Source organism: Penaeus japonicus, unplaced genomic scaffold (genome assembly GCF_977035675.1).
Source record: "Penaeus japonicus unplaced genomic scaffold, GWHDUDI00000001_assembly GWHDUDI00000005, whole genome shotgun sequence".
Classification (NCBI taxonomy): Eukaryota; Metazoa; Arthropoda; class Malacostraca; order Decapoda; family Penaeidae; genus Penaeus; species Penaeus japonicus.
In genome coordinates, this window is record NW_028234407.1 from 18735207 (window position 1) to 18747706 (window position 12500).

The 12500-nt window shown below is 36.7% G+C and overlaps 1 protein-coding gene across 2 annotated transcripts in view; it reads left to right on the forward strand.

The window, feature by feature from the left end:
* RASSF8 (ras association domain-containing protein 8) overlaps positions 1-12500 on the forward strand; it is a 16091-nt gene that overhangs the window by 1950 nt on the left and 1641 nt on the right. The window contains exons 2-10 of one of the 2 annotated variants that reach the window (XM_043035783.2): positions 2038-2133; positions 2432-2542; positions 2934-4589; positions 6058-6207; positions 6321-6437; positions 6576-6724; positions 7662-7827; positions 8016-8154; positions 8875-12500. The exon at positions 8875-12500 is cut by the window's right edge and continues 1641 nt beyond it. In XM_043035783.2, coding sequence (XP_042891717.1) covers positions 2050-2133; positions 2432-2542; positions 2934-4589; positions 6058-6207; positions 6321-6437; positions 6576-6724; positions 7662-7827; positions 8016-8154; positions 8875-8975 — 2673 coding nt within the window. In that variant the 5' untranslated portion in view covers positions 2038-2049 and the 3' untranslated portion in view covers positions 8976-12500. The remainder of the gene's footprint in view (positions 1-2037; positions 2134-2431; positions 2543-2933; positions 4590-6057; positions 6208-6320; positions 6438-6575; positions 6725-7661; positions 7828-8015; positions 8155-8874) is intronic. The other variant, XM_043035792.2, reaches the window with a different exon arrangement.

Consider the following 12500-nt stretch of genomic DNA (forward strand, 5'->3'; position numbering starts at 1 on the left):
ATATTATATATATATATACATAATATATGTATAAATATATATGTATATTATATGTATATATATATATATAATATATATATATTATATATATATATATAATATGTATATATATATAATATAATATATATATATATATATATGTATATGTATATTATAATAAATATAAATATATATATATATATATATATATATATATATATATATATAATATATTATATATATATATATATAATATATATAATATATATATATATAAATATAATATGTAAATATAAATATGTATATATATAATATATATATATATATTATATATATATATATATTTATATATATATATATGTATATGTATATATATACACACATATATACACACACATACACACACACAACACACACACACACACACACACACACACACACACACACACACACACACACACACACACACACACACACACACACACACACACACACACACACACACACACACACACACACACACACACACACACACACACACACAACACAACACACACACACACACACACACCACACACACACACAAACAAAAACACATACACACACACACACACACACACACACACACACATACACACACACATACACACACATACACACACACACACATACACACACACACACACACACACACACACACACACACACACACACACACACACACACACACACACACACACATATGCATATATATATGCACATATATACACATATATATGCGTATATACACATATAAAAATAAACACATAGACATACATATGCATATACTTTTACATATATGTATAAATACACATATACACATTTACAATTATTAACATGCCATTATATTCAGTCTCATATATCACTACATCATAGCTTTACCTTATGTTTAGGCCTATTAATGGTTTGCATTAATGGTCATTTGATATATTTGATACAAATACAAATGGCCATATTCCATGATTGAGTGCCACTGGTCTTATCCTTTTGCTAACTGGCTGTTAAAACAAGATATTTCTGAGACTTGTAGACAGTAAAAAAATTAGAGTCGCGGGAATATTTTCTCTTTACTCCAAGCTGTACAGAGTAGCCTCATAAGCCTTTTCCTTTAAAAAAACATCACAGAACAAGGGTTTACTCGTACCTTGTAAAACTGTAGCTCTCACATTTCTCCTTTATGTATTAGTTGTGTGAATCTTCTATCAAACAGGGTGTAAGGTCTTAGGTTTGGGATCATTGGAGACTCAATGTATTTTTCTGAATTTGTTTTTCTTCTAATTTTGATGTCCCACTTCTAGTTCTCTATAAAATTAGGAATTTTCCTTAACTGTACAGATTTTACCAAGATTTCAAGAATACCCAAAGTTTATAATGATTGTTTTTTTTATTAACCCTTTCCCGACGGGGCACATGCTAAATGAAAACCCCTACGCCGGGCCATTGCAATATTGCATTGGAAACGTCACACTGGCATGACGCCCCGGCATCGGGAATTTGGCTGTGTCACACGGGTGTGACGCAAAGTCGTCATAGGGTTAATATGCAATGAAAGTTGCAGTATTCAGAATAGCTGTTATGCTGTAAATATTTATGCTTGGTTATTTTGAAAACTACAGAAAATGGACATTGGCATATGTATTTCAAATCATGATGCCGAGGTTCCCTTTTACTTTTAGCTGCTTTTTCCTCCTCAAAAGCTGTATAAATGTCATGGCAGGGGTACCAACCTTCACCTCCATCACTCTCTTTGGTGTTTATCTCTAGTTAGACAAGATTATTGAGAACAGGAGAATGGTTTCTGTATGATATAAGAATCCAGAATATGAGTATATCCATGTACATCCTGAGTCTAATTAGAAGGATTTTTAACCATATGTAATATCCCGTCATTTTTGTGATTAGAGGCATCATACTTAGCCATAAATGAACCAGGATTCTTTTAAGATTTGTATTATGTATATATTGAATACCCTTAGACAAATGTAATTAACACTAATGAGGACTTCATACTTTGTCCAGGAAGATGGATGGATGGTGGCCAGGATGGAGCTGAAAGTGTGGGTTGAGGGTATCCAGCGCATAGTCTGTGGGGTCACAGACACCACAACCTGTCAGGTATGTTACCCATCTCTCTGTCCTCTCTCTCTCTCTCTCTCTCTTTCTCATTCTCACTTATTCTTGCTTTCTCCCCCCTCCTTCCCTGCTTTCTCTTCCCATCTTTCCCACTTTTCCCTATCATTGCCAACCCTTCCTGATATGCCTCTTTTGACCACTATTCCCCCCACCCCTCTCTCTTCATATTCTCTCTCTTTGTAATGTTCAGCAGAGACATCAATTATTGATATTTGTTTTGAAACCTGATTATCATGTTTTTACATCTATTTACTCACTCACTCAATATACTTTATAATAGGATGTGGTATATGCGCTGGCCCATGCCACAGGGAAGACTGGACGCTTCACCCTAATTGAACGCTGGCGTAACAATGAGCGCCTCCTGGCACCTAATGAGTATCCTCTCAAGGTGAGTCTTGGCAAGAATGATAAAGTAGTATAAGACATAAAAGGTGTGTCCTTATGAGTCTGCATACACATACCTCTATGTGTATGTATGTGCATTTTGTTTATGTATTTGTTGATATACAATATGTATTCATCCATGCATGCCTTTTGAAAGTTTGTTAAATATCTGTTTTGGGATAATTGCAACTTCACTGCTGTTTTGTCAAAGATGTCCAGAAAAAGTCTTCCATCTGATGAAAGGTCTAAAGATTGTTGCATCTGTGAAGTTTGCTTAAATAGTGCTTTCTTTTCAAAAAATATTGTTGACTGTTATTTTATGATCTTGAAGAGTTCTTTCATTTGTATTATGATTTATTAATTTTTTGATAATCAGTGAAATTCTTTCTTGACAGATCCTGATGAAGTGGGGAGAATACTCCAATGATGTGCAGTTCATTCTTCAAAGGTCAGCTCTTGACCCAAAGGCACCAAATGGCCAAGCTGGGCCCCGGCCAGGAGGGCCACAGAGAGTGGATCCCCCCAGTAGGGCTGCAGCGCCTGCTGGTTCTCATGCTGCACCTGAAGGCCAAAGGCAGTCCTCTCATGCTCACAAAGACCTCAAGAAATCCCTTACCTTCAGTGGAGGTCATGCAGAGCTGAGACGTCAGGAAGTGGGGGTACCCCCACAGCCATTGCCTGGTCCCGCTGTTGTGCATTCAGGGGTGCATCAAGGAGGACCTCGCCATGCTGACCCTGCATATTCCTCTCCTCCTGTCACGCAGTGGGAGAGCCAAGGTCGAGCTGGTGAAGGAAGTCGGGGAGACCAACAATCTGGATTACCTAGTTGGCGTCCACCGGCTCCGCCGCCTTACGAGTTAGTGCGCGGTAACCCACCGCCCCCACCTCCAGTGTCTAGGGTGGGGGTAGATAATGTTAGGGCCACAACTAGTCACTGGACCACTCCACGTCAAGGTCCCCACTCTCCCCCGGCGGTGGCACACCACTCCCCACCCTCGGCTCTTCACCACTCACCCACACGGTCTCACCCCCCTGCCAGTGAGTCTACATATACCACTTCCAGGAGAGATCAGAGGGCAGATTCACAGTCCATGGTCAGGACAGAACCAGTTTACAGTGATGGTCGGCGAGGACAGTACCCTGGCTATCCGCTTCAAGGTGCTGGTGTTGGTATTAACCCAGGGCCTCAGTATGCGCCACGTGGTCATGCACCTCCTAGTCAAGTCCCCCCAATGTATAATGGACCACCTCCCAAACCACCACATGCTGCTGGACCAAGAGAGCTTCCACCTTATCGCCATCCCCCGCCTCCAACTTCATCCCCTAGCAAAGTTGCACCATCACATGGTTCTCCTAGGAAAATAGGGAGTCCTCCTCAGCCTCCGCAGATGTCACCCAACAAACAGCAACCACCACCAACCTCTCACGTGCCACACTTAATAAACAAAACTTCGAATCCACACCAATCCACCCCCTCCCCACACTCGTCTCCAGTGCGTCACCCATCTCCAACACGTCACCCTTCACCCACGCGGCATCCATCACCCACAAGGGCTGGCTATCCTGGTAATGTGCCTACCACAAGTGCAGCAAGTCCCATTAATCTTATAAAAAGTGGAAGGCCTGGAAGCCCCATCAAGGGTGGTAATCTCAGACATGTCAATAGTGAGGATTCACCAAATCGTGCCAATTTGGAAAAGCCTGAAAAGTCGAGAGCATCCAGTGAAGAGCCACCATTCAGGCATGGGGATAATAGTACAAGGATGAATGATGGCACTAGAGGGGATAATGCCAGAGAAACAGATCCCCTAAATAACAATATGTTGAAAATTACAGCAGATCCAAAAATAAGTCAGAGAAGAGGTAGTATGGATCGACTGGCAATTGACAGTGGAAATAATACAGCAGCTCGTCGTGGAGGCAGTGAAGAATCGGTCACAAACAATGAAGGAAATCAGTCTAATTTGAATGAGAAGTTGAACACCTCTTTGGATTCTGCTCTCAGTAACCACAACAGCAAGTCCCCGCACACTCGCAGAAGCCCTGCCAAGGTCAGTAAATATATCAGGTTCAGGGATTGATACTTGCTCATACATTGTGGTGGAGTAAGTACTGCTCCCTTTTGCATTTTAAAAGGAAACTTGTTGCAGCCATTAGGTGCATCAATCTCAGGCCTTATTCCATTAATTGTGGAAAGGAGAGCAATGTCCTTTTTAATTTATGAATATTTCTGTAATTTCTTGGAGCCAGTGAGAGGACAACTGTCCAAATCATCCATCTAATGACCCAAACTACTGGTTATTTAAATTTATTATTTTATTATGATTTTCTTCTGCTTCATGAGGATGATAATATTAACTTGTTTGAGCTTTTAAAGATATGAATTTGTATGTTACAGCTCAATGAAAAAATTAGAGGAAAGAAAATCTGAAAAGTTATTTTGAAATTGATCAGATTAGGGGTAATGGTGGCAGTAAATTTCCAAATTTTGAAAATTGTGAGGTGGTGTTTTAATTTTATTGTAATTGATATTGTTGAGTCGTTTTTAGTGGCCTATGAAGGATATTTATGATTTTTTTTTGGCTTTTCATATTAATTTATATTATTTGACACTGGAACTATAGCTGTCTGTAATGATAAATCTAGTTCACCCTTATTAGCTATCTCGCATGTTAGACTTAAAAAAAAAACTATACAAATATTAAAATATTATATTTTCAAATATTAAAGAAACTTAAACAAAGCAGTTATATTATGATAGGATATATGACTATATATGGTATAATAGCACTGTCATATTAATTAGCATTTGGTATGGAGCCCTAGTTAGACAGGATAAATAGCATGTAATTTCAACAAAATGAAGAGTGCAGTACGAAAGGGATCATGCCCCATAAAACATGGCTGCTGTGAAAAGGTTAAGGGAATGAGAATTCAAGCTCATGTGGAGGTTGCTCAGCATGTGATCAGAACCATAGATGAAATGTTCCCTCAAAAATAAGGCCACTCCAAGTAGTCCAGCCAGAAATGCCCTGATATTAAGTCATCTAATAACAAATTGGGAATTTATTTTTTTAGTATTAGAATCAGTCATTTAGCCTGACAGTAAGTGCATATGGTCTTGAAATATCTCTACCCTAAAAGTTTGAAGAATAAAAGGGTTTCATATAGCCAGGTTGAAATTAATGGTCCTCAAATATCCTTGACCTAGAAGTTTTGAGATTTTCACCTGCGTCAGAAGCCTAAGTAGTATAATGTATTCAGTGTGATATGTACAGCTATATTTATAAAAGTGATTTACATATCAATTGCAGATTAAGACAAGAGTGACTTGGCTTTAATGTTAATACCTTTGCTTGATATGTGCATAGGACATTACAAGTGATTGATTTAATTTTTTTTTTCTATGTTGAGAATATTTGTTTTACTATGTTTTTATTTATAATTTCTTAATTTCTTTTATGTTGATGATCATTGTTAATAACTAAGATTTTAATAATATATTTGTGAAATTTTCAGGAATCCGGGATCCCAGGCAGTGATGGAAGCCGAACTAACCACAATAACAAGGTGGAACAAGTGGTTATGGATGGCAGGTACCGTGATTTGATCCGACTCATCAACCTGCAGCGTGAGAAGTTGAATGTTCAACAGGTTGAAATGACAAAGGTATCACCACTCATTAAGTTCACACCATGTATCTCTGTAAATAAAAAGATGGAGTATGAAAGTGGGTGGCAGGATAATGACCTACCTACCATTTGTCCTTTCTTTCTATCTAGTATGAAGCGGAGATTGTATACCTGGAGGGACGCACAAGGGAAGATGAGTCCCGTCTGGCTTATGTAACATCAGAAATTGAGAGACAAGAGCAGCTGGCAAAGCAGATTGATGAGGAGGTATTGTTTTCATTTAGAACTTTAAGGATTAGTTTGTCCCAAGTTCAGATTATCTTTTTTTTTAATGGTTTTATTATATTGCTGATTTTCATAACATAGTCCATTATTCAGATATTAACTCTTGTTTCTTTTGCGCAGGTGACTCATCTACAACAGCTGGAGCAAGAAGCAGAAGTTGCAAGGCAGGAGGAAGACAAGGTGAAAGCAGAAATTAGTGCTTTGCAGGCACAACTGGCACACACTGAGAACCAGCTGGCTACCCATGCTGAGTCCGTCAGGTCAGCTCAGTAAGACAAAGTGTTATTTTGTGTACATAAAAAATCATATGCTAAAGTACCCATTTATTTGCATGTTCTAGTCTTAATTTAGCCCACCATTTAAAGCAAGCATGGTTATAGATATTTCTTCAGACTGTCTCATAAACATTCCTGAATTAATTTTACTGCAAGAAGTGCATGATGTATTATGAGAATTTGCATGTTCTCTTAGTACAAATGTTTGTTTTTAAATACATCTTTTATGTTAGATTAATCACTTGCCTATACATACAACATAGGTAGACTTTAACCCTTCCAGGATGGGCCATATCTTAAGATGTTCAGCTTGGGCTGGGAATTTTAAGATGTGCATTTTCTAGACTTTCGATATGAAATATGAGTCTATATAAGATTTATTAGCAAAGTGATACTAACTTGCATTTGGTTTGATAGATCATAACAAGGCATATATAGCTTGTCATTTCAACAAGGAAAAAATAAAAATAAAAATGTCCATATTTAAAGAGTTAAGAGGAGCAAAAGGTGATGTCATGGGAGAAGAAAGTGCATGAGTTCAATGTATAGATATGATGTTAGGTGAATGTGCAGGAGGGGATCAGATGAGTCAGGTATTACCTTGATGATTCAAGTATCTGAAAATATCAAATATAAGTAGCAAGAAGATGCAGTGCTCATCCAGGAAAGAAAATACAGCTGTAAAAGGATTACAAATTATGGCATTCCATATTGTTGCATGGTAGAAGTGAGTGAATCTTAGAAGGCTATTTCATTTACATCCAAGGATACCAATTTTGTAGATATTACATATCTTTTTCATGGTTTATAATGATGCAGAATTATTAACTATAATTTTATCTCTGGATTTAAGTTTTGCTTGATAAGGAAAGCATCATAAGAAGCTGATGAGCAATTTGAGTACTGATTAGTCTGTCATTAAACTCTACAGAGAACTTGAGAAGAGCATGACAGAGGAGCGGCAACGTTGTCAGGATGAGGCTCGTGCACAGCAGGATGCCATGGTCCGGGAGATAGAGAAGCTTCAGGCAGCCATATCTCAAGCAACCGTACAGGCAGAGCATGCTCAGCAGGCCTCGCAGCAGCTTGCCCAAGAGGCAAGTTTTTTGCTTAGTCATGTTTTTTTATACTAATCGTATTAGGAATATGTTTTAGAACTCAAAAGAATTGTTTATTGGATGATATTAGCAATATGTTTTTAAATGTAGATTAAGCATTGATTATTTTACTAGTTGATGTTTTCATTGTTGAAATGTAATGAGCAAAGAATTTTCCTCCTCCACAGATGGCAGACTCTGAGAAAATGATATCTGAAAAGAAGAAGGAAGTTGAAAAGCTGGTGATGGAGATGAAAGATGCCAACCTCGAGTCCCTTTCCATAACTCCATCGGAGGAGATCCGCACTCTTCTGGAGGGTAAGACAGGTATGTTACTCAACCTTGGCTTCTCAAATTTGTTTTTCATTGCTAAGGTTTTATTGGAACAAGAACCAACTACCTCTTTTTATTCTTTAGGAGATTAACTTCTAAGGTATTTACATAAGTATCAAAAGATGATCTATTAACGCGTAGTCATCCCGAGAGTTTTCCTGTAAGATTATTTATTATCTGTTAATCAGGATTGATAGTTATCTTTTTATTAGTTAGTTTAAAATTATTGAATTATTTTCTTATTTAGCTTATCAAATGAGATATAATAATAAAAAACTGGATATTGGAATTTTTCCATTATGATATAACAAGTTTAACCAAAATTTCTGAAATCATATACTTAGTATTAGTATTTGATATGCAGTGTTATCCAAGGGTATTTGTCTGTCTTGACATATGTTTTTTCATAAAGGCATTTTTCTTTCATATTTCTATTAACCCACTCACGACGGGGGCATTCTAGCCTTGAATGTCACAATGCCGGGGCTTTCGAACACTTAAGCCTAAATCAATTAAATGGCTGGCACAATATTGTGCCGCCCGGCCACTGGGCTTTTGAATGAGCGGTACAGTAGTGTACCACCCGTCCAGAGAGGGTTAATTTGGACTACTCGTTTTTTTGTTTCAGTTGCATATACAAATTTTAGTGTCATACTTAAATTAGCTTTGCATGTGTATAATAGCTACATTGATTTTTATTTTACATCTTTCTAGGTGCACCAAAACAAGGAAGCAGTAGGAGGATGATTGGATCCCCAAGGCAGCTAGAGAATGCTGTTCCTACATCTAAGAACCCTCATGGGGTATGGGTGTAAAGGGAACCAAACTTTATGTTTGTCTCAGTACATATCACCCTGTAGTCTTTGCAGGTTTGTTACCACTAGAATCTCTTCCAGAATACTGACTTGCTTATTGATTTGAAATTGGTCCACCTTTTCAGATCTGAAAAGAATCAAATTTACTGATTTGAACTTTCTCAATGTTAAGTGCTGAACCATTGCAGTGTGAATCTGTTACATTGTTGCAGGTGGTGCTTGTGTAATATACTTTTGATAAAGTGATATTTGCATTACTGCAAAGAGAAAGAAATGACTTGCTCATTTCCTGTTCTGACTTTCTTTATGTGAAACAACAAAGAAACCTGTACTGTGTGTGGCTTTATAGAATAGGAAATCAATATTTGTAAAAAGCACCCCTCTATAGAAAGTGCAGATATATAAGGGAATAAGAAATTGATTGGATTTACAGTTTATGTGCATGTTGTCTACCCTTATATTGTCTTTGTGAACAAGTAGCAATCACAATCAGCACACACTGTTGTCCCTGCAGTATTGTTCACAAGAACTCCTACTTTAATTATCTATGTGAACAAAAATGGGACTTCCCTCACTCTTCACATTTTTTTAATAGTGAGAAACACATGGAAAATGAATGAAAAAGCCATCAAAATCTGACTTTTAAAGCCATAGAAAGTATTGAATGTGAGTATTGGTGCGCTGTCCATGGGAGATGATGTCGGCTGCAGAAGACAGAATCTCATGACACAGCTGACAAAAACCCAGGCTCTAGTCATTTTCTCATCGCACTGCTGGATCTTAACAGCCACAAAGCTCGCATCAAGTTGGCATTGGATAAAGCAGATGGAGTCCAGGGTAACTGTTTGTAGTTTAAACAAGCATTGTTTTTCTTTTCTCATTGTGTGCCTTGAGTAAGTATCCACCAATGAAATAGCTATTTTTGTATGAGCTAGCATATAACACTAGGATCAAGTGGTGTTGGTTGGTGACAATAATTGTTACAAGTCGGTACATGGAAATGAAAGTATCTGCCATAACTGCTATATAGAAGTTGCGAGCCTTCTGGCTGTTTTGATCCTCGTAAAGAGCTTCTTGTTAGTTGTAGTGAATAGGTTCTTCATAGTTTAGTCATGCATAGCAGCACTTTACCATGTGGCAGTGTTGTGTGATAATTTCATTTAGGTTTGACAATTTTTGTATAACTTCTTAATGCATTATTTGAGAATGATATTCTTTATTAACTCATACAAAACCAAGACTTGAGTTCTGTATAAATCATGAAATTCACTAGATGTTGATATTAATAATTGATTGCTTTTACCTTGAGAAATAATTAAGCGTGGTTTACAGAGATAATAAAATAGTTGTCTTTATGTGAAATTACCATTTTAAGCCTTGTGCTGTTTGCATGATATTTTTTTTTAAATAGAAAGAGCTCAAAAAGTTATTTTTCTTAAAAATGTACAGAAATATTATGGAAAGATCAAGAATTAGAAAACACAAACATAGTTTATTACCCAGTTAGTGTAAAATAATGAGATACTTGTACTAAAAGTGTTTATTTTTCTCAAACGTGAAATGCTGTAATTGGAGCCATGTCTTGCCTCTACATTTCTTAGTGTGAAACAAGAAAAGTTGCCTGCCCAAGTGATTGTGTGCTCTTGACACCTGTCCACACAAACCTGATGGTCGCTATGTAGGTCTACAGACCCTCTCATTCAACAAGTTTGAGACTATGTTGTAAGATAGCAGCATTATTAGTTGTTAGTAATATGTTTTCCTTTTGTCTTTTCTTTGGGTATTGAAAGGGTTCATGATTGAAGCTGTTGGTGGTTTGGAACAGTTTTGGAATTCGGATGGTTATCTCTGAAATAATTTTTTTTCATTGTATCTTATATATTCATTAAAAAAGCATTTTTTATTATTTTTTTTATTTTTCTAGTTTAAAAAGAGAGGAGGGTAATCCAAAAGTAAATGTGCCCTTATTAGAGTTTTGTTCTAGAGGGGGTCTGCCCATCTGCATTCTACTCCCTAAAAATGAACATCTTGAGTGACTCATGTGGTATCAGCATATAAAATGAAATAATCTCGAGGTGTGCCATCCAGCACCAGCAAGTGTTTCTTTTAACACCTAAAAAAACAACTGCCAAAAGCAACGTCATTATCACTTCCTTTGTTATTGGAACCAGCCTTTTCTCCAAACCTATCAAGTTAATCAAACTAAACCCTATCAGTTAGTACAGGATATTGGATAAAAATTGGATTTCTTGAAGGTTGAAGGTCCTGCTATTTGGATCCGTATGTATGGGTGGCTGAAGGTTGCCTATTTTTGATGCATTTTCTGAAAACCTTTTTTGTGGGAGGGCACTTTTGGTGGTTGTTTTTTTCTATGAGTGACATTTGCAGTAGGATACATAAATCCAATATTTGTTTCTGTTTTAGGCTATATTGTATTTAATGTGGTTAATTTGCTAGCCATGTCAAAGAAAGTGAAATAGAATCTTTATCAATGCATTTATTGTATAATTTAGCCAAATATTATAAGTAGTACAGCTTTGTTGGGTCTGCTGACAAAGGTCTTGTGGTTTGTGGAAATCAGTTTCAATGAACCTCTCATAGTTGACAAAAGTATTAACAGTATTTCTATTACTGTTACTAGAATTACTTTGCCTTATAGTCTTCATTTGTTGATTACTGGAGAAATCCTAAAAGCTTTACCATAGTAAAGTTGATATTTGCAGTTCTTTTGTAATTTGTAAATTCAAAGTGTGCAAAAATTGTAATTAGACTTCTTAACATCATAATTCTTTTCAGCTTTGATTCCTCAAGTTGAATAGGATTATGAAGTTAAGAATTTATCGGTGCTTGATCATATGGATTGATTACCATTGTAGCACTTACTTGAGTATTTTGGAACCAGGGTCTAGAGATCTTGGAATTCCATCCAGAATAGTGTGCAAGGTATAGCCAGTTCTTAGGTGAAACCCTTACCACAGTCTCTTTGCATGCACTAGGTGTTTTTAAGTCTTAGCTTCTGTGTTTATATACATACATATCAGTTTTTAATGTGCTTTTCAAATATTTCTTTTGTTTGACAGCTATTGTGTTTTGAGTCAAGTCATATCTTGTGTCCATTATGTAGTCTTATTACTACTGTAGTTTTTTTTGTCTCGCATCCTAGAAGGGTAGAAGAACACTTCCTCTTATATTCTGGAGGGATGCAAAAGGATTTATTGAAATTGCCGCAGTGATGCGCTTACTTTGGACAAAGAAATAGGCCATAGTGTGACATACCTGCCAAGTATTAACTAACCGTTTGATTGTAGAAGGAATTACTGTTTGCTAAGAACCAGACCAGTTTGTTATTACAGTAAAGATTACAAGCCCATTTTATAATATATTATAGTAAATGCACTAGTGCCATGAATTTGAAGATGTATGTCAAGAATGATAAATAGGTTTAAAGGTTCTCATTTCTCTTGGTCTCTCATTGAGATTGGATTTTAGTGTATGTATTTTGATATGAAGATTAGCTGATGGATT